Here is a 26148-nt window from a genome sequence, read left to right on the forward strand (position 1 = left end):
CATTTTATAAATAATATATATAAATAATGTATATACAGCTCTGACGTTACAAAGACAGGTTTAAATAATCGAGTTAAAGGAAAACAAACAATATGAATATTTACGCAAAAAAAATCATTGTAGTAATTGTTGTTTTGCAATATTATATAGACAGAATCATTTTCAATATCTTGAGGCTGACTTACCCACACTAGTGTAAATTATGATTTAAAAAAATACATACAAAATGTGTTTCACTTATCTTTGATTGAGTGTATTTTCTATTCAATTGAATTGTATTCTATTACATAGCCAGCTCACCAGGTTGTAGACAGCATCACTCTGTGGTAGAAAGGAGTTACTGCGACCTGTTACCAAAATTTGGATAACCGACTGAGCAAAGCAGACAGCTGAACCTCAGAAAATACCACAAGTTAAGACTTCCCCCAACTTTATTTATGATAGACAAATTCAAACAACAAAAATACCGTAACATATAAACAAGTTCAACGAACAGAAGGAGGAAACAAAGTGCCAGGGAATTCAATAAATATGACATTAAAACTCAAATTAAAATAAAAAAATGTGTTATAGGGATTGTATAAGAGAAAACTTGTCTCTTTGTTTAGAACACAGACATCCCAAGAATAAGTAATATTCTATTAAAAACGTTCCAGAACGTGCTCTAAATTACATATTATATGTAACATTTATAAATGAAACCTCTTTCATTGTATTGTCAACACATTGCATTGGGGGAACATTACTCTCAACAATGGTATTCTGATTTGGGGTATAATTACAAAAAAAAATGTTTAGGACATCTAGATCATCAATATCACAATCAGAAACGGTATATTTGCTCATACAAGAAATGTGGCTTTGTGACTAATGTGTAACAAATGACATATAATTAAAAAATATATATAAATATTATTATTTTATTTTTTCTGCTATCTAATTATTGAGTTGTAGCATCGTGATAGATTTTCAGAACCTGTACCCCTGCATTTATCTGAGCTTTTTTTTTATTGACAAAATGTAATAAACAAATAATTCAGGTAAACATTAGAAGCACATACACAACAAAGCTAGATAGAATAATAGACCGACACACACACAACAAATAAGATAAAAAGACAGTAACGTTACAATACAAAGAAAAAAAACAGGAGTATAAATATATATATATATATATATATATATATATATACATATATATATATATGTATATATACACAAAAGAAAAAAACAGGAGTATAAATATATATATACACACATATAAGAAAAAGAAGAAGAAGAAAACAGGAGTATAAATAAATAAATATATATATATAAACATACACACACGAAATGTATGTATTTTATATATATATATCATAATATTTCAACCCTGTTCTGATCTCGAGTCGTAGAAGGGTTGGACATGACGTCATGACGCACTTTGTTTACTGTCTGAGCGTGGAGAGGGGGGGGCGCTAATGTCACTGATTTTTTTTTTCTTCCTTTCCACACTGTAAACACGCTGAATCTCAGAACCCTCCGCTCGAGAAACACTTTGCACAATAACGCCGCGGCGTCCGCCTCCGCAAAAATACAGGCCGTGACAACCGCTCACACTGGACTAGACTTTTAAAAACCAAAACCAACAAACACTTCGTGATGTTTTATTTTTAACACGGAACCCGAACTCCCGATAATCAAAACATGGAGCTGCCTCAGCAGCAGCGTCCTGACCAACGACGCTAACGTTAGCACAGCTAGCTAACGTCTCGGCTCAGTGTTTCAGCTGAAGAGGGATTGACGACCGCTGTCAACTTGTTGGGACGTGTGCAATTGATTTCATAGTCGACGGGGGGTTTGTTACGGACCTGAAACAGGACGAGGAGCTAATTTATTAGCGAATGTGAACAGTGTCTTTAGCTCGTCAGTTAGCAGCTGCTACTATTATTGTTGGTTAAGCTAGCTTAATAACCGAGTAATAGTATTTGAATGGGGAGGAGTTGTCATTAGTGTTGCTGCAGGGTGGGGGTTAGATATCAGTTCCACTTTAGGAAGACGGTGTCAGACAAAATGGTGTTACGGAGCTGCTGGAAGTCTCGACATAAAGCAAGCTGCTGTGGACCTGCTCCTTGTTGGGTCCTGCTCTGGTTCTGTGTGACCCAGTTTGTTTTGGGTAGTGGGGCGCTGGGGGAGACCAAGAACGTGGTCCAGAAAGATGCCGAATTCGACATCACATACAACGACACCGTCACCAGTGACAACCAGACCATCTATGCGTTCAACCACACCGTCTCCAGGAATAAGGTGAGTTTATACGAACACCCTGGTGTTATTTGTCTTAGTAAGTGTGGTGAGAGATCTGTTTTCCTTCTCTTTTGTGGGTGTCAGTCGGAGGGAGTGCGCGTAACCGTGGACGTGTCACAGGGCTTCGAGAGTCCCATCCTGTTCGTGGTGCGACAGAAGCAAGCTGTGCTGTCCTTTCAGATCCCTCTCATCCTAAGAGGCCTGTGAGTACACACACACACACACACACACACTTCATGTACCCTACACTGGACCCACCTGCAAGCATGATCCTTGAAGAAGAAGAACAAAAGTATAGTGTCCTCTGTTGCCTATTATTAGAATAGTATAATTACAATGTAGGCCGATCCTGTTTTGTGTATTTAAGAATCTTGCCTTTCTCGTCCATAGTATATTTGTCCACTGTGTGGTTCATAATTGTTAAATAAATATAATACAAAGTAATAATCCAAGGCTCCTCCTAAGGGAGTGTCGTGCTGATGGTACACAGTGATGACTTCGTGTCACGTGATGAAGCTAATGTTCATGTTTTGGCGGCGGTCTCTTATTTGGAGGTGTAATAGTTGTGTGTGTGTGGACATCTTCTAGAACTGCAGACATTCATTCTTTCTTTTCGAGGTTGGCTGTTTATTAGCCACTGGCTAACAGCGCACCTGTGATGTGATCCGTGTCTCCCACACTCCAAGGTCCTCTCTGTTGTTGTGCAACACCAGAATTACCTCGGCACACTCTCGCACATGCAGTTTACTGGCACGCCATGTTTTAGCAGATCTCTTGAGAAACTTTGGACTTTCACTTCCTCCGCTGAAACCCAGTCGCTGGTGCCTGTTCTCTCTCTCTCTCTCTCTCTCTCTCTCTCTCTCTCTCTCTCTGTCCCCCAGCTACCAGAGGAAGTACCCGTACAATCATGTGGGCCGGACGTTGTGCCAGCCTCCGACCCGGGTCGCCTCGGAGACCCAGTACTTCTTTGTGGACGTGTCCACCCTCTCCACCCAGGGTACGAACTACCAGCTCAGGGTCAGCCGCGTCGAAAGCTTCATCCTGCAGTGAGTGACGTCCATTTATAATCACACACCAACACACGACGAGTACTCGGCTCAAAGCGTTCGCTGTCAGGCTGCGTTTTGTTTGACCGACAGCTGATGTCTGACGTGTTCTTCTTCACCTTTTTGATTTACAGCACGGACAAGAAGTTCAGCTTCACCGCGTCACCATCGCAACCTCAGGTATGACCGCTCGATGCTGAAGCTTTGTGTGTTTACGAGCGTGGCACTAGGTGCTACTTTCACAGAGTGTGTAGGTAACAGACAGGAAGTGAGTGGGGCCATGGAGGGCACGGGTGACGAGAAGATCCCTGTTTGTTCCCTGTTTGGCCTTTTGTAGCAGCATCACATTGTTATTTGTTGTCGCACCCTCACGAGAGAGCGAAGAAAAGACTGAATCTGTGTTTTCTCATCTCATCCCCTCTAATTATCCCTGAATCCTTTTTTATTATTCTTCCTCTCAGTACTTCAAGTATGTCTTCCCGGACGGGGTGGACACTGTGGTCGTAAAGGTCAACTCGGACATGACCTTTCCCTGCTCCGTCATGTCCATCCAGGACATACAGGTACACCCCCTCCTCCCTCGTCCCCTCAAACCAGACAGCTGATGTCCTCATGTGGCCCCTGGCTTTGTTGTCAGCATGCAGTAACACCATTGAGCCACGTGAGGCCATAACTGATCTCATTGCAACAGTCAGTGCAAATGATTGTGTAATGTTCTTAATGTTCATTCATTATTATTTCATGCTTTCTCCTGTTTTCTTCTTCTCTCTCTCTCTTCAGTGTCCCGTCTACGACCTCGACAACAACGTGGCCTTCATTGGGATGTACCAGACGATGACCAAAAAAGGCGCAATCACCGTGCAGGTAAGAGTCCGACGCACGCGGCGCCCGCAGTAATAAAACCGCACGTATGAATATCTTCTGACGTCCCTCTCTGTCATTTAGAGAAAAGACTTTCCCAGCAACAGTTTCTACGTGGTGGTGGTGGTGAAGACGGAGGACGAGGCATGCGGCGGCCCGCTGCGCTTCTACCCTCTCCGTCCCGACGAGCTCATCGACGCCGGGAACCGCAGCAAGGTCATCGACGTGATCGTCACACCTGCCATCAAATGTGAGCCGCGTGGATTAGTCGTACGCCATCGAGTGGTTTTTAAAATGGCCACGGTTCAAAAGCTAACATACCCATGAGGTATTGTCCGGTTCATGGTTGTGTTTCTTTGGGGTAGAATATACCGTGCAACTGTGGGACATTAAGCATCTTTATAAGAGCAACATTTTGATTAAACCCAGGGCTCCCAAAAGTAGAAGAAGAAGAGAAAGAAACAATGCATAACTTAAGGTTTTTAACTTTTTACTTGCTGCATATTGTGTGCGTTTCTCCCCGTTGTAAGCCGTGGCCATATCATTTCATTGTGCAGTGCAGGTAAGGTCGTGCGGTACTAGCGTGTGAACGGTCTGTCTTCCCTCTCCACAGCGGAGGTGTATGTGATGGGCATGCTGTTCTGTCTGGGTATCTTCCTCTCCTTCTACCTGCTCACCTTGCTCATGGCCTGTGTGGAGAACAAGCGGTAAGTCAACAGTTAGTTAGATATCTTGCTCTCTTATTTCCTCTGCAATCCTCATTCCAGGTCACGACGGTTTTATTAGCCTTAATCGGATTTAGTTTGGTTAAATGTGATTAAAGACATGATAAATTACATTACAAGTTTACAATCTTTAAACTTTCTTTATTTGGTGGTGGTTCGACCCCGGGGGTGCTTGTGTCTAATGAAAGGATGTAGATTTATACAGCTGCACTGCAGGAGGAACGCCACGCTGATTACAGATGACTTTGATTTGCATGTTTCTCCTCTGGGTGTCTGCAGGATGAAGAAGAGAGAGGTGTTTCAGATTCCTGCTGACATGTCGCCCGCCGAGACAGGTAACCCAGCAACTGGCCGTGATGGACTGGCCCGTTAAGGGGCTCGTTAGTTTGCGTCGCGAAGCGTACCATTCTACTAAAAGTCCTGAACCTGTACTGTAGAGTAGACGATGTTTACCTACACTTAGACAATGCGGTGTAACAATTACACCTCTTCATGTACTGAATGCGTGTCTTTCACTCTCTCTCCCTCACCCTAACGTGTGCTTCAGCCTCTCTGCTCGGGAAGAACGGAGACGGTATAACGACACCGTTCTTACTGCTCGTCTCTCTCACTGTGTTTATTGTCTGTGGTTTCATCTGCATGCACTCACTCACCTACTAGAGCTCCATGCTTTTACGGCCTGGGTCACAGAGATGCCTGTATTTGCCTGTATTTGCCACAGTATCCTTCATGTCTTGAGTTTGTTACAATACGGTCCACAATGCTGATGACACACGAGACAAACAAAAGAATGAGATAGAATACTGGAGATAACCATGAACGCTGCAGACGACCTCTCGCCGTGTATCTGCAGTGTGTGCTGACATGATTTGACTTTAAAAGCGCAGGACGCGTGCAGCGTTCACTCTCACCGCAGCAGACCAACCAGCATGTGCACCATTCTGTGCTCACATTTCTCACTAAACGTTTAAACTAAAACTTTGTTTGTTTTCGGGCATTTGAGCCTGAAAAAAAAACCCGGAAACGTGATCCCTGCATGTGTTGTTGTTGCCTTCCCTCACCTCTCTGTGTTCATGCACTAACTATTCAGCTGCTGTAGTGCTTCAGTGTGCAGGGTTAAGATACTAAGTATTGGTTGTAGTGGTGCTCGTCTCTGCATCTATTGTGTGTCTGCATCTATTCTTACTTGTTGGTTTTAAATGTGTGTGTGTGTGTGTCAGCAGGCCAAATTCCAGCCTCCCCCTATGAATACGGCTCCTTTGGTGAGTGTTGGGACAGTTCTACTTTTGATGATGTCTTTGTTTGTTTGTGTGCACGTTGAATTTAAACCCACACACCTTTTTTTGTTTGTTTCCTCCAGCCGACAACGGCAGCACACTGAGTTCAGAGGCCATCACAGACAGCGCCACGTCCACCGACAACAACTATGGATACAATGGTACAGACTCACGCCGTTCTTCCTCTGTCCCGCCACTCGTCACTTTTGCAGTATGTCTCCACAGCCTGGCTCGCGGACGGCTTCCTGCGAGCCGCTCTGGTCCCTCACCGGTTTTTGTTTTTGTTTCTGTTCATCAGGACAGGAGCCTTTCAAACGTCGCCCAATCCTCAATCACCTCCATCACTTAGCCATCCGTATTGGTGACACACACTGCCGCCTAATCGGTTTAATCAGAGTTCAAAAAGCAAACCAATCTGCACTTTGTGAATCAAACATCGATGAGACTTTAGATGTTGATGCCAGGAAGTGGCCTGATTCCTAATCTGATTCAATTGAAATGAACAGCAAGACAACACAGATCCAAGTGCTAACAATCACTCTGATATTTCAGTTTAGTATGTTTGGAAATTGCAAACTCATTTCAAAAGGTGTGATGTGTTTGAACACCTTTGCACCATTTAAATAAACCACCAAGGCTCTTTTCTTTATCTTGTCATGACCTCTTCCTCCTGTCTCCTCTCCTCTCTCCTCTCTCCTCTCTCCTCCATCAGAGCGATCGTTGGACAGTGTTGGGCGGAGCCGCCATGAGTCCCTGAGCTCTGTGGAGGAGGACGACTATGACACGCTGGATGACATCAACTCAGACAAAAACATCGTCCGCACCAAGGTACGCCCCGTGTCTCCGTCTTTGGGTCACGCTGTTTTTTTTTTCATCTCCCTCGATGACGAGTAACAATGTCCTCTCCTTGTTGCAGAAGTTTCTATATGTGGCTGACTTGTCCCGCAAAGACAAGAGGATCCTCAGCAAGAAATACCAAATCTACTTCTGGTGAGGACGTCGGGTTTGACAGAGAAAAACAAAATACCATTAAGAGTGGAATCGACTACAAAGATTCCTTTTTATCGTCACAAGTCTCACGCTTGTCTTCTCTGCAGGAACATCGCTACCATCGGTGTGTTCTACGCGCTGCCAGTCGTCCAGCTGGTCATCACCTATCAGACGGTACATGAGACTGAAAACTGTGATTATATAGCATAGGATTTCAAATAAAGATGTTAAACCGACTCTCTGTTCTTCAGGTGGTCAACGTCACAGGAAACCAGGACATCTGCTTCTACAACTTCCTGTGTGCCCACCCTCTGGGGGCGCTAAGGTGCGTGTTTAGCTCCAATGTGTCCACTACAAGCCGCATCAGATCACACACCTGTCTTTTTAAAGTGCTGACACGCGCTGTTTGTCGCACACAGCGCGTTCAACAACATCCTCAGTAACCTCGGCTACGTGCTGCTGGGACTCCTCTTCCTCCTCATCATCCTCAAAAGAGATATCGTCCACCAGAGAGCTCTGGTCCGCAACGACGTCAACGCGCTGGTAAAGGCACACGCACGCACACACACACACGCCCAGCTAAAGACGGCGTTCAGCGTTAGCATCGTTAGCTTGATGGCGCGTTACTGTTTGGAGACGCTCTTCTCTGTGACGTGCACAGCAGCACCTCTCCGATCATTTTAACGTCTCGGTGAACACAGGTTATCGCATTAATGAGTCAGAAGTGGGAGGGATTAAAAGGGACATGCAGCACATGTGGGAAGATAAGAGTCAAGAAGTTGTATTTGTGAAATGTTCCTCTCTCCCACCACACAGGAATGTGGCATCCCAAAGCACTTCGGTCTGTATTACGCCATGGGAACGGCTCTGATGATGGAGGGCTTGCTGAGCGCCTGCTACCACGTCTGTCCCAACTATACCAACTTCCAGTTTGGTAAGACCCACTGCTCGTGTTCCCACCAGGACTGCACGCGTCCTCCGTCATGTTTCTTGTAGCAGAATCACTTTTTGCCAGCTGTATCCTCCATGTTGTTCAACGATTAAGGGGCAGCACTCACTCTGAAGCCACTATGAAGGAAAGTGGAAGGTCCTGGAGCTTTCCTCTGGTGATCATTTTAAAAGTTGCTTGATGAAACGCAGCACAACGTCTGCACATGTTCTGTTTAATGTAATCCCAGAGTACCAGGTTAGAGCACTACGGACGATAAACGATCTGCAACGATGTCCTCCTTGTTCTTTGTGTTACGAGATAAAAGACAGACGAGTGATGATTCTGTGCTCCTCTGCAGACACCTCCTTCATGTACATGATCGCTGGACTGTGTATGTTGAAGTTGTACCAGAAGAGACACCCAGACATCAACGCCAGTGCTTACACTGCATACGCCTGCCTGGCTGGGGTCATCTTCTTTTCTGTGCTGGGAGTGGTACGTGCACACACACACACACACACACACACACACACACAGGTACACCACAAGGTCTGAGTGATGTTTAAAGTAGCAGTTTATTGGATTTAGGGAGATTTATCGGCAGAAATGAAATATAATATTCATAAATGTGTTTTCATTGGTGTATAATCACCTGAAAGTCAAAGTGATTGTGTTTGCTACAGTAGCCTGGAAGGGACAAACCAAACACCGGCTCTTTAGAGAGCCCTCACCCGTAGTTCTAGGATTTGGGGAGGGTTGTTGGTTGCAATCTGCATCTTCACCGCTGTGCTGCCACTAACTCCTACACACTGACCCTTTTTAACACACTCGTGTCTGTGACGATCGGTTCGCAGGTGTTCGGGAAAGGAAACAACGTCTTCTGGATCATTTTCTCGGTGATCCACATTCTGGCCACCATGCTCCTCAGCACACAGCTGTACTACATGGGCCGATGGCGGATGGGTAAGTTGATATTAGTGGTGGTTGACTTGAATCCGTTGTGGTTTCAGACGTGTATTTAATCATTTCCCTTTTGGTCGTATTTACCAAAGTGCAGGCATCAGTTTATAAGACTCAAACAAGACGGATGCATCACGTTAGATCTGTTAGACTAAAGAACAGCGACAGAAGAATCGTGTGCTGTAGTGCGGTGAAATGAAATATGTATTTCTATGTAATAACGCATTTTAAAGCGTCACCTTGACTTTTACACTGTGGGTTTGAACCGCACCCTCTGGAGTAGTGTTTGGACTGCAGCTCACATCTGTCCGTGTACATTTGCTTCAGACTCCGGGATCCTGCGCAGGATGGTGCACATCATCTACACAGACAGCATCCGGCAGTGCAGTGGACCGATGTACATCGTGAGTAACAACCCAGAAACATCTGCTTCAACACGAGTTGACAAAGACTCTTATAAGAGCAGCTGTGTCCTGTATTGAAGTCCAAATCACCTGCTCGTAACTTTGTCTCCCTCCCTTTGTCTGACAGGACCGGATGGTTCTGCTCGTTATGGGGAACATAGTCAACTGGTCTCTGTAAGTAAACGCGGTGTGTTTGTAAAATGAGCAGAATGTTTCAGAACAACATGATGACTTCTTCATCTATGTGTCTCCTCTTCCTCCTCTCTGTAGAGCTGCCTATGGCCTCCTAGAGAGACCCAACGACTTCGCTTCCTACCTGTTGGCCATCGCCATCTGCAACCTGCTGCTCTACTTTGCCTTTTACATCATTATGAAGGTATGTGTGTGTGTTTACGTGTTTTTAAGAAGCGTTTTGATTTATTAAAAAAAGCAGAAAATGGTTCAAACATATAAAGCTCTTTTTTTCTGTGTGTGTGTGTGTGTGTGTGTGTGTGTGTGTGTGTGTGTGTGTTTTAGCTGCGGAGCGGTGAGAGGATCCAGTGTCTGGCGCTGGTGTGTATTCTGTTCACAGCCGTGGTCTGGGGCCTTGCACTGTATTTCTTCTTCCAGGGTCTCAGCACCTGGCAGGTCAGTAACACACAAACACACACAAACACACATACATTACGTTACGTATTAGTGTGGATGTAGACTTAGTCACACAGCGGGAGCGTTAGTTTTACAAACCTTTAGCCGGTCAGAGCACACGTTGACTGTATTTTCTACATAATGTGGCATCAGTTTACCGTGTCTGTGTGTGTATTCTTTTTCTTTCCTGACGCAGAAAACTCCCGCGGAGTCTCGTGAGCACAACAGGGACTGTATCCTGCTTTCCTTCTTTGACGACCACGACATTTGGCACTTCCTCTCCTCCATCGCCATGTTCGGATCCTTCCTGGTACGATCACGCGGCGTGCACACTAAAAAATAAAAGCATAAATGTGAACAATTAATGCCAATACAGTAAACACTTGACTGGGCTAACTGATGGTGATATTTTAAATATAGAACTAACCCCTCGCCTCTTGGGTTCCCTCCCAGGTCCTCATGACCATGGACGACGACCTCGACACCGTCCAGAGAGACAAGATCTTCGCCTTCTAGATACGCGAGATCTCCTGTGATGAGCTTGGCTCTTCCTCTCTGCCTTATCGACCCCTCGTCTCTCTCCGTTTGCATCTCCTTTTCGTGTTTTAAACGAGCACAGCCAGTGGCCGGTTTCACCCCGCCCCCCCGGGCTGTACAGCCAATCAGCCAGTCAGGGAGAAGCGGTAGCCCCTCCCCCCTCACCTGTATGGACACAAATGTGCCAATGAAGAGCCCGGGTGGACGCTGAGCGACGCTGGCGTGTTTTGTCCTCTCGCTGCCATCGTCGATGTAACCGTTGTAATGGATGTTAACGACGTACACACTAAATAAAAAATAAAAAAACTATACGAAATTAACTTATTTTATACTGTCGGCATTACATTTGACCTGCAAGTCAGCGATGCATTTTGAAATGTTTTTATGCTGTTTATATGCTGTATGTGTGTGTGTGTGTGTTTACAAACATAAATGTGAGAACATGAACTCTGTCCAGTCTGTCAGTGGCCTTTTAATGTTCTAATCATGTCGCATACCGTGCTCTGATTGGTCAGATGCTCCAGCTCGCCGTCCTGCTCATTGGAGAATATTAATGATGATGATGATTGTATTTACTTCTCGACTGCCCTAGTCTGAATGCGAAGGTATTTTCTGCACTGTACTGTACGAGGGAGGAAATGTGATTTTAATGTCAATGAGCGGGTTACTGAATAAAGATTTCATTTTCAGATTCTGAATGTGACTTCTGTCTTTGATCTTCAGGGTGAACTTAAACAACGCACACGTGAGGTTCTCTGTGAACATAATATACAGTACGACTACCAGGTACTAGCCTCTACTAGGACACGATACGTTAGTATGTAAAATTATATTTATTAAAATATTTCATAGAAAAATACAGCATTTATTTACACACGCACACATATGCACAAAATACATGTTTTCTCTACCTGCACACAAAGTGTACACTAACCAATGGCTCACTGCTAATGACGTGTCAACATCTGTGGAACATGAAGAAGTAATTCATGTAAAATAAAAGTGTATTGGCTCCATTTTTTTTTTACAAAAAAGGGATTCTAATTTCTATTCCTCACAAGCTAAAACAGGAGCAGCGTCATAAATACAAAAGCAACGTGTCATCAACTGAAACTTAAAGCACTACTTTGTAGCGCTTTGTCGTGCCTGCAGCAGCAAACGGGTTCACAACATGAAGATATACGTGGGAGGATGTCTGGGGTTCAATAAAAGAAGTACAGTAAGTGCAGTAAAAACTTCTCTGTGATTGTCTTGACTTTCCCCATTCGACACCAACGTAAACATAACCATTTAAAAACACAGTTTGGCCCCAAGTCTGGCGTGGAGCTGTAAACATGACATTGTGCCTTAACTGTTGCTCACAGTCATATCTAATGTTGGAGGATAAACATCATTTCAATCATCATACACGTACAGGAACATAAATGAAACGTGAGCATCTGTAGGAGCAGTGGGCTGCTGTAAAGCACTCGGGGAACCACTCGGGGTTCAGCGTCTCGCTCCGGCATGCGGACAGTAGGAGCCGGGGATCGAACCGACAACATTGTGGTTGTTAAAGGACGACCCGCTCTAAGCTACAGAGTCCTCAGTCCTCCTCCCTGATAATTGCCAAGTCCTCTGCAGTCATCTCTTCCTCCAATCCCGGCAGAGGAGGTTGGACTTTCCCTGAAAACCTTTGCACTGCCGCTGACATCACCGCCCCGGCCGTTAACGCTCCAAAGTCCTCGCTGCCAGTCACAGTGCGACAGGACAGAACCGTGCGTCGCGTCCTCAGTAATGATAGACTCTGATCTGGTTGTTGTCGTCCAGGCCCAGCTGGACCAGGCTGCTCTTGGTCGGAGGAGCTCGATAGCGAGTGAACAGAGGTCTGGAAGGCAGAGTTAAAGACCGTGACGGCATTGAAACTGTCTGACGAGTGACGCTGTGCGTACAGTATGTCAGCATGTCGGTATATAGCAGGTACATTGAGAAGGATCAACTATATGAATGTGTGTCAGTGTGTGTGTGTGTGTGTGTGTGTGATAGAAGGATACATGCTGGTGTCCTTCTTGCGCATCTCCAGCCACCTCTTGTTGCCGTCAATCAGCCCCTGCAGCCTCTGGCCGTCCACCTCCGCTGACTTCTGCACGGACCGCAGGCTGCGACCGTGTTCACTTTAACACACAAAGACACACACACACAAGTTCATTTGAGACACATTGATATGTGTGTAATCCATAATAAAAGTGTCGGTGTATAGGTGGCAGGATACCTAGCAGGAGTGTATGATGAGTAAGCAGAAGTAGACCCCATGGTGCTGGAGGCGATGGGGTCCATGGCTGCTCCTGGAGAACAGAACAAACTGATAAAAAAAAACCTTTTTAACGAATGAATGCTGCTTCACTAAGTCTAAAGCTAAAGGAGGCGTCTGTTGGCATACTGGGGAATATCTGGCTCCATCGGCTGTTGAAGAGGTCCTCGGAGGCCCTCAGCCCACTGCTGATGGGGGTGCTGAAGAACGGGGTGGCTGGGGAGCTGCCTTGGGGCGCCCAGTTCCAGAACGGCTCCGAGAGCCTCACAGGCGGAGGCGGAGCTGAGGAGCCGGAGCTCAGGGTGTGCATCTGGTGCAGGACGGAGGCAGAGGCGGAAGAGTGATGTTGAGGCGGAGGAAAGGCGGCGTAAGGTGTGGCGCTCTGCCTCGGCGACAGTGAACCCAACGCACTCAGGACGGTGTGGAGCTGGCCTGAGATCTGCTGCAGGGACTCCGCTAACTCCTGGACTTTGTCCGGGACGGTGGGATGACCTGATGATGACGAGAGAGAGAGAGAGAGAGAGAGAGGGAGAGAGATGGAGGGTAAGAGATATCTAATTGTAGCTGAAATGATCATTTCTGATGGTTTCTTTGGTATTTAAACCTTAAATATGTGTTACCTGTCCTATCTGGTGGGTCCAGAGTGCTGCTGAGGTCAGATTCAGTCACATCAAAAGTCACCTTCCTCTCTCCTGCCAGCCGGGACAGATCAATGAACGGCTGCACAGACAGAACAAGACAACTAAAAGTGAATAATTACTTGTTAATTTAATTCATCCTTAAAACAGCAAACACAAATAATAGGAACACAGAGCGCAAAAAAACTACAAATGTGTTATATTTGTATATTTATTTGTAAATAGATTTATTTTAAATCATTATTTCCAGCATCAGCTACAACTGACGGTGCTGGTTAACCTTAAAGTGTAACAGCTCCTCAGAGAAGTACCACTTTAACTGAGTACTACAGTAAGAGCTCAGACACAGACGGCGGTTGTTCTCGTGACCTCTTCGGCTATCGAGCTCTCGAGCTGCTGCAGTTGCTCCTCTTTCCTCCGCAGGAGAGTGTTTCCTCTCTGAACCGTCCGCTGCAGCTCCACCACGTGTCTGGCCTCCTGACGGAGCGACAGGAAAGGGAAGCAGCACTTATCAACCCCCGTCACCTACCTGTCGTCACACCATTATTGTTGCAGGAGGTGAGTTATGCTCCTCCCTACCTGCTGGAGGGTTCTTATCACCTCCTCAGTCACCCCTCCGTCCTGGTCGGGGTCCTGGGAGGAGCTGGTCTGGGCCGCCCGCAGAGCCGCCTGTCTCTCCATCAGCCGGCTGCTCTCCCTCTCCAGGAAGAGTTTGGTTTTGTGGATGGACGCTCCGTGTGAGGAGATGTAGCGTCTGAACCTGGACACAGAGGTGAGGGGATGAGGGACGAGGATAAACGCACACTCGTGAATGTTCTGATCAACAGTGAACCAAATTATGACCACAATCCCCACCAGGTCCCAACATCCAGGACCAAGTACTGGTAAATATAAAAAAGTTATGCTTTCACAATCACAAATGTATTCTCAGTTTTCCATCTCTCTCTCTTTCTCTCTCTCTCTCTCTCTCTCTCCCTCCCTCCTTACTCGTCCATGCTGCCGCGGCTGTCAGGTACAGGGGAGTGCGACGAGTCGTCCAGGTCTTCCACATGCAGCGATGAGTCTCCCCTGTCACTGGAGGGCGCCGTCACCTCGGCTTTCTCTGCCTTCTTCTTGTCCTGTTTAGGTTCTGGTCTGGAGGAGGCGCTCAGTCCTTCGCTGTGTTCCAGCTCACTGATCGGACAAAATAAAAAAAAACATAATCCCTTTAAAATCTTGCGCAGGAACACTGGAAAGTAATTTCATTGGCTGAAACCGAATAGCATGCGTGAAACTGTACCCGACTCTGCGACTCAGGCGGTCGCATCTCTCCTGCAGCAGCGCCACCTTGCTCTCCAGTCGCGCCTTGTCCTCCTTTGCCCTCCGGCTCTCCTCCCTGGCTTTGTCTCTCTCCTCCCTCAGCCTCTCCTCCTCCTCCTTGGCCTCGCTCCTCTCCTCCCTCGCTCGCTGGAGGAGTTCTCTGGCTTGATGTTTCTCCTCTCTCATCCTCTCCAGCTCCTCCGTCAGCTGGTCCCTCTGCTGGATCAGCCGGGGTAAGGCCTGGACACACACACACACACACACACACACACACACACAGGTGGGGAAATAGAGGGTTAGATAGATGGATGCGGTTGGTGAATGTAATCTCTCTTTTCATGAAGAGAAAGTGGGATGTCCCACCTCTATCTGTCTGTCCACTTCCTCCTCTTCCTCCCCAAGCTTCTTCCTCCTCCTCTTCAGATCTGCCGCCTGATAAGAGACAGAAACCATCAGTCCCTGTGGTTCAGGTTGGTGTGTCTGTGATTAATAGTACATACAGTATGGGATAGCAGACCTTGGTCTGCAGCATGGCCTCCTGGCTCTTCAGCTCTTTGGCTCTCAGCTCCATCTGATCGGCCAGATCCTCCAGTTCTGACTCCTAACAGAAGAAATGAGGAATAAAGTGGAATAAAGTGTTTATTATCTTAGAAAAGGCTTCCCTTTACTCTATTTCAAGTTGGTGAACAAAATATGATTTATTTTGATGACTTTTAGTGCTGGTGCTGCTAGCTACTTTGGTCTGGACCTCTGGTCCGTCTGGCCTCACCTTGCGCGTGTGCGTCAGCTGTGTCTTTTGTATCTGTGTGTTGAGCTGCATGCGGAGTTTCTCCAGTTGGACGGCATGCGAGGCCTGGAGATGCTCTCTTTCCTCCTGCAGAGTAGAAAGCAAGCGCGCCCTCTGAGCAGTCTCCTGGAACACACACACACACACATATTGAATCAAATATGGTACAATATATAGAGAGCATGTGATTGTGAAAGGTAAACACCATCCGACCTCGTCGAGGTATTTCTCTCTGATGCTGTTCATCTCTCTCCGGTGGTCCTCCCTCAGCTGCTCCAGCTTCCTCTCGTGATCGCGCTGCACTTCCTCCCGCACTTCCTGAAGAACATCAGCCAGCTAGACGGCCGACGGCGAAGGTCAGTTTACAGTTAACAACAAGTTATATTCCAGTGAAATTAAATTTAGAGAAAATAAATCCACATGATGATGTAATTCTGTACAGAATCTGTGTGTGTGTGTGTGTGTGTGTACACGTCCTCTGACCTCTCGCTGGTACCCTGCCAGTTGCTGTTCAGGCCGTGGACTCATGGGTTCCCTCCTCCTCTCTGTGATTTTCACCTTTAAACGGACAAAGCAGAGCAAACATATGGACAGATCATTAATCCGAGTCCCTCAAGTCCAATGCCACCAGGTACCCCCAAACAGAACGAACAAAAAGGTCTGGTTCTTGTGGTGTTTCCAGTTATGTCTGATGTTTACATGAACACAACACATGAACAGCCTCAGTGTTTAGAGAATGTTGAGTTAGATCCTGTTAATGCCTTTCTTAAACATTTTACTTTCAAAATGGGTTTTAAAAGCATATTTTCTGTGGATTTATAACCCGAAATATGTCGGTAATACGGTTGATGGCACCATCATAACCGATAATTCAGACAGGAAATAAACTAAAACTGAACTGCACTGAAGAGGGTGACAGGAGGGTAAGTCAATAGAACTTGCAAAGTTAGCTTCAGGCTACGTTTTCCAGGTTAATATGCCAAACGTCATGTATGTCAAGAGCTCTTCTTTCTTTTGTTGTACTCCAGATTGCTTAATAAAAGTGACACTTTAATTATATCGATTGTTCAGCTATTTGTTCGTCTGCGAGTGTGTTTAGCTTTGTTTGTGTCGAATGAGATATCTCTCATTAGTTATGCAGAGATGCAATGACTAAATGTAAACACTGACGTTTTTAATGACTAAATAATGAAATCATAAAGCGAGCAGGACACAAGAAGATCCGCTTCACCTCGTGTTTCAGAGAGCTCAGTTTCTCCTCCCTCTCTCCCTGGAGTCTCCTCTTCTCCGCCTGAAGCTCCTCCTCTGACTCCGCCTTCAGGCGTTCAGAGTCCTGCCTCTTCTGGGCCTCCAGTCGGCCGCGCTCCGCCGCTCGCTCCTCCTCCAGAGCGATGCGCAGCTCCTTCAGCAGGACCTCGCTCTCCTCCCTGAGCACACGACACAAATGATTTGAGATCGGTTGATTTGCACGGGTCATGTTCTATAAAGCAGGAGAATTTGTTGCCATCGACATGGGAAAGTCTGCATTGCAGATTCCGCCTCACGTTGTTTCCTGCACATTTGTTTTAAGTGTTTCTGACCTGAGTTGGTGTTGCTGCCTCTTCCTCTCTTGCTGAGCGGACTCTCTGAGCTCCTCCAGCGTCCTCTCTGACTCCTCATTCAGCTTGGCCTCCTCCTCTCTCCTCTTAGACAGGAGACGCTGCCGCACAGCCCTGTGGATTCATGGTTAAAGACATTGTTTATGTTTTATCAGTAAACGTGAATGTATGTTTCACTTTCCATGCCCACCTCAGTCTGTCCTCGCTCTCCTCCTTCAGCTTCCTCTCCTCCTCCTCCTCTTCTCTCCTCAGCTCCTCTTGGAGGAGAAGCATTCTACTCGTCTTCTCTTTCATAACGTGCTCCTTCTCCTCCTCCACATCTCGATCCGCCTTCCTCCTCTCCCTCTCCTCCTTCCTCTCCCTCAGACTCCTCTCCTCTCTCTCTGCCCTCTCCCTCTCCTCCTTCCTCTCCCTCAGACTCCTCTCCTCTCTCTCTGCCCTCCTCCTCTCCTCTTCCTCTTCCTCCCTCTCTATCTTCTCTCTGTCTCTCTGGATCCTCCAGCTTGGCTCTTCTCCCGGTGAGTCCTCTTGGTGTTGTAAGCGGAGTTCAGCGTCTTCGAGTCGGGTTCTGGAGGTGCGGACCAGCCGACCTCTGGAGGTCTCGGGCCTTTGCAGCCCCGGAGACGTGCCGAGGCTTCCAGTTTTCGGAGGGAGCCCGACATCTTGCTCTGAACGGGACGGGCTGGAGAGAGAGGGCGAAGGGCTGGACTGGTGGAGGACGAGTCGGTCAACTTTCAGAGCCTGCAAATGCCTGAAGAGGGAGAAAGGTGTCATACGAATACTACGGCTAAATAAAGGTAGAAAATAACAAATATGATCGCACGTATCTTTCCGTTTTATTTATTAATGGACAATACTTTTATATTTCTTCAAAGTCCATGCCCTTCTTTTGACAATGTAGTTGCATGTCTCACCAAAATAAATTGAATAGTTGGGACTTTTACGAAGAATATTTTGGCTGAAAATTAAAACGAATGAATTTGTGTTGGAAAAATGAACTTCCAATTCCCTTTCAAGACCTGATGAGGAAACACTTCAACAGATGGTGCAACTTATTTGGAGCACAGCAGTGCTTTTCCTGGAACAATATCAAAAACAGCAGCAAACCTCTTGGCAGCCTCCGCCTTCTTCGTCTTTGCCCCTCCTCCACTCTCCTCTTCCTCTTTGGTGTCCTCTTTGTCGTCTCCCTCCAGTGGACTCAGAGTGCCGGACAGGTCGTTGATGTCTCGCACCTTCTCCGACAGCTTCGGGATACAAAAACAGGTTGACGATAAACAGTTTTGAAACAAACGAATGGTGGTGAATAAGTATCGCACCGCACGATCAGAGTACCTTGACGTCGATGGAGGATGAAGCCTCCTCGATGTTCTCGCTGGCCTCGGACTCCTGCAACAACACACACAGACGCACTCAATGACGAGGCAGCGGCTTCTGAATGAACAAACGAATATCGCACCAGCAAACATCGAAGCATGCTGTGGTTTTCCAAAGAGACTAAGAAACACACACGCAGGCTAGCGTACGTCAAAAGCAGCGCGTACATGCAAACACAAACAAGGCCGACGAGCCTACGCTGAAGTCAGACGGTCTGTGATCGAAAGCAAGCAAGACTCTGAAAAAGGGGGGGAGAGCATGGCGGGAGATGAGAGTCCTGTGTCGACAACCAAAACTGCTATGCATGTGCCCAAAGAACTGCACTGTGGACGGGAAAGGGGGATCAGAACGTTCCAATCCAGTCCTCGGGGGCTCAGATGATACTCCACTGAGGACGTTCAGACTGGGAGCCCCTAAGGCAGTGGAGTTGGATTCTGGGAGCTAGTACATGCACCCGCTTGCAGAGGGTCGTGTAGTGAATGTATGGGGGAGGAGGAGGGGAGGAGAGAGGGGGGGGGGGGGTGTATGCACACACAGAGAGGCAACACCGAACCCTACCTCTGCAGGAAGAGGGCATTTTTTAGTCACATTCTCCGTCTTGCCAGCGAGAGTTTTTCTCTTTCGGTCAAGCGTTTTAAGGTCACTCGGCATCGTCTTCCCGCTTAGCTTGGCTGGTCGGACCCGAGTCCCCGAAACCTCCACGACCTCCTGCTCACTCTCCGATGCATTCTGGGGCTTTCGGGCATCCGATTGGTCGTCTCCCTCCAGTCCCCCCCCCTCGGTTTCTCCTCCTTCGCTCTGTACGCGTCTCTCTAACACCTCCTCGTCGCTCTCTGTATGTCTCCTCTGGCTCAGGGAGCATCTCTCCAAAGCCTCGTCGTTCTCACCCTCCTCTTCCTCCTCTTCCTTCTCTTTCTCTCTTTCGGTATTTATCTCCACCTCCTCTTCCTGGCTCTCATTCGCCCCTTCTTCTTCATCTACGCTTCCCTCTAGCTCATGCTTCTCTTCGTCGGTTTTGTCCTCCTCCTCACTGCCTCCATCTTGATCACTTTTAAAGCTTTTCTCTACAACTTCATCACTACTTTCCTCAAATTCCTGCTTTTCTCCTTCCGCTCCCACCTCTTCCTTCTCCTCTTCCTCCATTGAACTATCCGCTGACTCGTCACGCTCCACACTCTCTCCTCTGTCTCTGGTCACATGCCGCTGGCTTCCAACACAACTTTCCCCACCGGCGTCTATCTCTTCATCCTCGCCTTCCTCTTCTACCTCGTTGCTCTCTACTTCCTCCTCCTCCTTCTTGCTTTCTATACACCTTTTACTTCCTCTCGGCTCGTCCTCCATCTCGTCCCCCTCTTCTTTGCTTTTTCTCCCACCTGCCTCCTCGTCTTGTGCCTCTCCATCTTCCGTCTCCTTTCCTTCCTCTCCTTTCCCCTCCGTCCCTCCCTCCTCTGCTTCCCCTCCTCCTTCATCCTCTCCCTTCTCTCTCTGATGATCCTCGTCTTCCTCCTCCTCCACCTCATTTAACTCCTCTGCCACCCTCCGTCTAGCGGCGCGGGGAGGACGCGCCCCCTCCTCACTGACGTGGTTTCTGCGTCCCGCCAGTGAGGACAGGTGGAGGTGGCGTCCCCTCAGAGAGTCCTTGGTGGAGGGGAATAGGAAGGAGAGTCCATCCGTCGCAGACAGAGACACAAGGGAGAGAGAGGACGGAGGAGGGCAGGTGGGGGAAGGAGGCAGACAAGAAGATTGTGACGAAAGGGAAGATGATCTGAACACAACTGCATGCAAAACAGACTGTTCGTGCATTTAGCAGGGACAAAATGAGTGACGTTAGACAACCGACACATAACAAATAAATATGGGAAATAAGAACATGACAACAGACAAGTTCTCTCTCTCTCACTCAAACACAGACACACAGACTGGAGCAGGTCTGTTTGATAAATGGGACTTTTCTGTTTCAGAGTTTCTTCTCCGAAAAAGCCACAATGTGTAGAAGAACTCACCGAATCAATACGCATTAGTTCTGCTGAACCATTGCGTCATTTTAGAACAAAGAATAAATGCATTACCAACCTCCATTAATAGGTAATGTAAAATAAATTTAGATTCATAAATTAGGACTTTTCTTAGAATCCATTTGAGTTGAACTTCCAACGGGGATAAATAGAATAGATGGAAATGAGAGTATTCATTGTTTTGATGTGCTCCTAATCTACAGTCTCAGACAGCAAAGCAGTAACAGTGACAGTAGGAGGACAGCAGGACAAAGAGGAAGACACAGTGACAGCCGTGGCCATAGGACAGATCCCAGCAGCACAGCAGCTACACCAACACGACCCGGGCAAAGGGGAGAGGTGTGAAGGTGTCACACGAGGCAGAGAGAAGGAATAACAGATGGTTTAGAGTCACAGCTACATGAGACAACAAGAAAAGGCCACTGCATGGTAGTGATGCACAGAGAATGTGAGGAAACAAGACGTCCTGGACCAAACTTCAAAACAAGATGTAGTATCTATAACATAAAAACATGTGTGTGTGTGTGTGTGTGTGTGTGTGTGTGTGTGTGTGTGTGTGTGTGTGTGTGTGTGTGTGTGTGTGTGAGTGTTTCTACCTGTTGGGACGGTGGTTCGGGGCTGTGATCTCCAGATAAGGCCAAGTCCTGCAGCTCTGGCTCTGTCCTCTCCTCAGCTGGAGCTCCACCACTGGCTTCACTGTCCTAGAGCGCACACACACACACACACACACACACACACACACACACACACACACACACACACACACACACACACACATATATAAAACTTTCCACACAGGAACTGATAAACCATTCAATAAGAAGAAGACATTTTTCTCGTATTTGAAGATCTATTCTAAGAAGATGTGGAATAGAATCGATGCTGTTCAAAGCATATGATGCTGTCTACCTCGTACTGCAGGCCTCCTCCGAGGGCATCCAGGTCCAGATGAAGGTTCTTCAATAACCGGTCTGAACCACGAGGACTCGGCTGAAAAAGTGACAATGTCTGGTTGGATGGGGACATACACGTATACATTTGAGAGCCACAGGCAGCTAAACTGACAACTTTCATCATCTTGTCTTTTCATTGTCTTGCACCTCGTTTTCTGAGATTTTCTCATCATCATCATCATCATCAAAGCCAGGCAGAGTGAGAGACACCCTCTCCTCCTGCCTCATGCCCAAAACACTAGTTGCTCCACTGCTCCGGGGGCCCTGTTCAGAGAAAGAACTTCATTAAAGAATGATGTACAGTGTGATGGTTTGGGAGAGGCTAACAATTCAAAAAGTGTATCCTCGGTGTACCCCGAGGGATGTCTTTAGGGGCTCCAGGCCCCCAGAGCTGCCGAGGGACCGCCGGAGAGCAGGAGCAGAGCCGGGCAGCGGTCCTGGTCCAGGAGCATCCAGACCTCTCAGAGGAGCCAGGCTGCCCAGCGGGGAGGGGAGGGGTCCCAGGGCGGAACTCAGCGGCTGACGGGGGAAAATGACAAAGTGGGAGAAGTAAGCCACGAGACCAAGAATGTTAAGACATCAGAAACACTTCAACTAAGTTGATTAGGGATCTCTGACCCATCGTTTAATGATAATAATGATTTAGAAATATAACAACCACTCACTCCAGGAGTCTTGAGCGGCTCCTTCTTCTTCTTCTCTTTCTTCTCCTTCTTTTCTTTCTTCTTCTTCTTGTCCTTCTTCGCCCCTGCGCCTCCTCCGGCGGCCGTGAGCTGGGCGCGCTCACGCTCCTGTCCCACCAGGCGGCGGTAGTGCTCGTCGCAGGGGTGATCCCAGGTGGACTGGCCCGAGGAGAAGTTGAAATAGTAGATGTCCCCCGTCACGTCCTGGCTGCGTGGGAGGAAACGCGAGAGAGGGTCACTTCGGCACCTCCAAAAGAAACCCTCTCAGAGATTTGTTGGGCCACGAAGGAATAAAGCTGATTGCTAATATTTCACAGTTATGACTGTGTATTTTAGTTGACTTAATGATTATTTTTAGCATCTCAGTCGACAGCAGCACACAGAGCAGAAATGGCGGAGCATTAGGCCCAACAGTGGCTTGAATTATAGAGAAGAAAAGGCTTCATTCGGTTCAGATGCTGTTTGTTCATTCATCAATATAATACAAACCCTTCACACTATATCTTTACATGATCAAATCCAGCATCTACCTCCACCCTTGACTAGTTGCACGGATAACTACATAACTACATAAGTGTCAAACACACTCCGATTAATCGAGCTTGCTGCTGGGGCTGCTTGTATGGCTCGAGCAACAGAAACCCGGAGTAAGACCGTAACACCACATCCTCCACAGTAAATATGATTTCATTAGACATCCTGTGCAGCCTCTTTAAGGTTGTTTTCTGTGGGGGGGGGGGGGGGGGGGGGGGCATGCTCCCAGGGCTCCTCTCCTCAGCCTCCGTCTCCTCTTACTTACCAAGGCTTCCACTCGGCGGGCAGAGGGGCCACGATGCCCTCCCTGGCCAGCCACAGGAGCTCCGGCTCACTGTCGGGATCAATGCCGATCTCTCTCGCGTACTCGTGGATCTCTGGATGAGAGAAAGAGTGATATGAGGGCGAGATGAATGTAAGTCTAGTACATTACACAGCATCTAGTAGGTTTACCGATTCATTAAGGCTCAGTGATCCCCCCAGACATAGACCGATATGATAGTTTATGAGGGGAAACAAATCCAATATATTGATATTGAATAAATAATAATAGTTTTTATTTGTATAGCACTTTTTAAGCCGGTAGCACAACGTGATAAAATAAAAACACACAGTTAAAAGACCGTATAAAACACATTTACAGATGAATCAATGAAAAGCATACAAGATAGGACACGTGAAACAACGCAAATACAACTACATTAGGTTTTCCATACTGATGCTGTCAGAAAGGAGCATCCATTATCTCTCATCAATAATCAACATATCAGCGTAAACCAATCAAGATGAGGATTTCACACCTGCCACCAAATGAGGTGCTAGTAAATATTAACTGTGATGTAATCTACAGAGAGTCAATCCTATCCATGAAGGTAGATATACACCCAGGTGAATATTAACTGTGTACCTTGTTCAGAGGGCGCGTAGCTCTCATCGTAGTCCTCTTCAAGGATCAGCTGGTCTCCTATGAGAGCAGCTGCAGTCATGGCTACTGCAGAGAAATACACAAAACCAGTTGAATGGCACGAGAAGGGGAGATATTCTGTGTATATATATTTGTATAGCATGTAATTCAGAGGCAGGCGACTACACAAGGTTGCTCGAAAGCCACATGTCTTCACTTAGAAGACACAAAGAGAGAGAAGAGTTCTTTCTGAGGGTAAACTGAACACAACACAACACACTGACTTCTTTAAGCTAGTTAGAGTTGGACAAAGGGAGAGCTTATTACACGTGTCTTAAGCCTGTAATAAACAGTGAAGCCACATTCACATCTCGATAAACCTAAAAAATCTACGTGAAATGGTTAGTAATAGTAACAGTAACGTTAATGACAGCTAGGAAGGAGGAATGAGCTAAGCTAATTAAGCTAGCCTCTTAGCTAACTAGCTCCCAGCTACTTGACGCTAGCTCAGCCAGCTAAGTTAGCTGGAGAACAGCTTACTGGTGATACGTGATTTACCTTCCACACTTTCAATCGTTTTTTCATTAGCCTCTGTGGGAGTATCGAGTAGTTGTCAGTAGTTTAACACAGACATTGTGTACGCAGAGGGGAGAAAGACGCTAAAGTTACAGCAGCGGTAACAACGATATCTCCAAGGACGCTTCGCCCGTTTCCTGTTGACGATGGATACGTGGCTCCGATTGGCTGAGCCACTTGAAACGTTCAGGTGTCCTCGTAAAAGACGAATTCGTGGAGAAATTTTTAACACATTTTAATTTGATTTAAAAATATCATCCAACCGTTGTTATCAACAAGGACTAGAGAAACATTTTGACTGTCTGATTTTTTATTAATGTACCGATATGAATGCATACAAAATAGAGAGGTACATACACATTGCTCTCAACTTACATACATGGAATATACAAATACACACAAAAAATATAAAAACAAGGACATTAAAGACAACAAAGTAGAACAGAGAAACTAAGCATAGAAATGTAACATTTAACTACTATGTACAATATAAATATATATCGAAGAATGTATATGAACATAAACAACAACAACAGTGACAATGGATTTGGGATATTAGTGCAAATGGTGGTAATAGTGCAAATGGAGGTGCAGTTTGTCTGATTAATTGTTCATGAGAGTGACGGCCAACAGAAAGAATCTGGAAAGACAACAATAACATGTGGCGAAATGCATTTATGGTATGCCTGGTAAGAGAGCTATACTCTTTATATTTGTCTTCCAGTTGATGTGTATGTATACAAAGTGCTTCATATTTTTATTTTGCCCTGCACACAAGAGCACCGATCACTATGACCTACTGGATTTCCACTTTTCATTTCTTTTTACTTTCCTCGTGGGCATACCAAGTGTGGGTGTCTGTTGTAGGGAATGAGCAAACCGTAAGAGGCCCGTCAGATATCCAGGACCAGGTTTACAGTGATCCTTACACGGGATACTACCACTGAATACATCCTCTTCTTACTCTTTTTTTCCTTCATCTTGAGTGGTTTAGGACTGAAGTGGCACCTTGATGAGAAGCAGTTGTGGGATATCTAGTTGGGAAGGGAAATATGTAAATGTGTTGAGGTTATTTCTACCATATTTGCCTAACACTGGCTTAGTTTGAAATCCCATATTAATAACTTCAACATTCCCCATCTTACCTTTTCCACTATGTCTTTCTTTAGGTAAAAAAAGTAGATGTTGCTAAACTGTTTGGAGGAGACAGTTATTCTTTAAAATGCACATATAAATCCACATTTTAACACTACAATGTCTTATTGTGACTTGCAGTTCAAATACTACTATTTGTTACAGCTTAGTAGAAGTGATTGTCTTCTTACAAAGGGAGAAGGTGATGCGTTCTGCATGTGTCTTTGCGTAAGGTTCCCTGCGGTGGAACAAATGGCGCTTTCTGTCCCAAAAGCCTCTCATTCACAGCTGGGGGCTGCGTTAACACCGTGCTGCTAAATGACGCATTTGTCTCGTCTCTGAGGGGTGTGAGCTCATGTTGCTGTCACCCTTCTCATTGCAACACATTGTTGACTGTTGTCTACTACAAAGGATACAATTAGAACACGTTTCCTGGCCACTTATCTTGCAGATGTTTTTCTTAATAAAACTGTGTCTGGTGTTGTGCGAGCACAGCCGGATCAAAGCTTCAAAGTGATAACTCTATTGTAGTTTGACTCCTGTCCCGTCTCTTGACCCAAAGTTTCAACCACGAGAGGGCAGATGAGGGGGGAATTGATGCAACGTGACTGGTTCACTTGGCAAGAAGTGTTTAGTCCACCTCTGTGTCATATAGAAGCTGCGGTGATGGACTGAATGGAGTAAATTATTCTAACCCTCTGGCTTAATATGGTTCCTTC

At 46.4% G+C, this 26148-nt stretch overlaps 2 protein-coding genes across 4 annotated transcripts; one reads left to right on the forward strand and one right to left on the reverse strand.

Moving 5' to 3' along the window:
• The first annotated feature begins 1500 nt into the window (after nt 1–1500).
• Nucleotides 1501–11336, forward strand: sidt2 (SID1 transmembrane family, member 2). 3 transcript variants are annotated; one of them, XM_079165839.1, is made up of 26 exons: nt 1501–2286; nt 2371–2489; nt 3168–3332; nt 3467–3512; nt 3794–3895; nt 4113–4196; nt 4278–4443; nt 4807–4900; nt 5198–5253; nt 5466–5492; nt 6142–6180; nt 6279–6356; nt 6908–7023; nt 7112–7185; nt 7293–7359; nt 7437–7510; nt 7605–7728; nt 8002–8119; nt 8475–8611; nt 8971–9079; nt 9404–9480; nt 9608–9654; nt 9751–9856; nt 9997–10107; nt 10304–10417; nt 10561–11336. In XM_079165839.1, exons 1-26 carry the CDS (start codon nt 2053–2055, stop codon nt 10621–10623), a joined length of 2547 nt encoding a protein of 848 aa, XP_079021965.1. In that variant the 5' UTR covers nt 1501–2052; the 3' UTR covers nt 10624–11336. The 3 variants fall into 3 exon arrangements, with proteins under 3 accessions (XP_079021965.1, XP_079021966.1, XP_079021967.1); XM_079165840.1 differs by lacking the exon at nt 5466–5492 and having other exon boundaries at nt 6139–6180; XM_079165841.1 differs by lacking the exon at nt 5466–5492.
• A 143-nt stretch (nt 11337–11479) lies between these two features.
• On the reverse strand, nt 11480–24410 carry cep164 (centrosomal protein 164). The gene is made up of 27 exons (XM_079165932.1): nt 24278–24410; nt 23723–23806; nt 23081–23192; nt 22264–22489; nt 21953–22117; nt 21746–21862; nt 21555–21635; nt 21242–21346; nt 18589–18642; nt 18364–18500; nt 17447–18007; nt 17239–17370; nt 16890–17085; nt 16142–16216; nt 15872–15994; nt 15641–15784; nt 15389–15472; nt 15235–15303; nt 14852–15111; nt 14560–14745; nt 14152–14332; nt 13942–14049; nt 13555–13654; nt 13064–13426; nt 12896–12968; nt 12678–12797; nt 11480–12511 (listed from the first exon to the last, which is right to left on the reverse strand). Exons 2-27 carry the CDS (start codon nt 23799–23801, stop codon nt 12415–12417), a joined length of 3948 nt encoding a protein of 1315 aa, XP_079022058.1. The 5' UTR covers nt 23802–23806; nt 24278–24410; the 3' UTR covers nt 11480–12414.
• Nucleotides 24411–26148: the final 1738 nt, after the last annotated feature.

Source organism: Pholis gunnellus (genome assembly GCF_910591455.1).
Source record: "Pholis gunnellus genome assembly, chromosome: 9".
Lineage (NCBI taxonomy): Eukaryota > Metazoa > Chordata > Actinopteri > Perciformes > Pholidae > Pholis > Pholis gunnellus.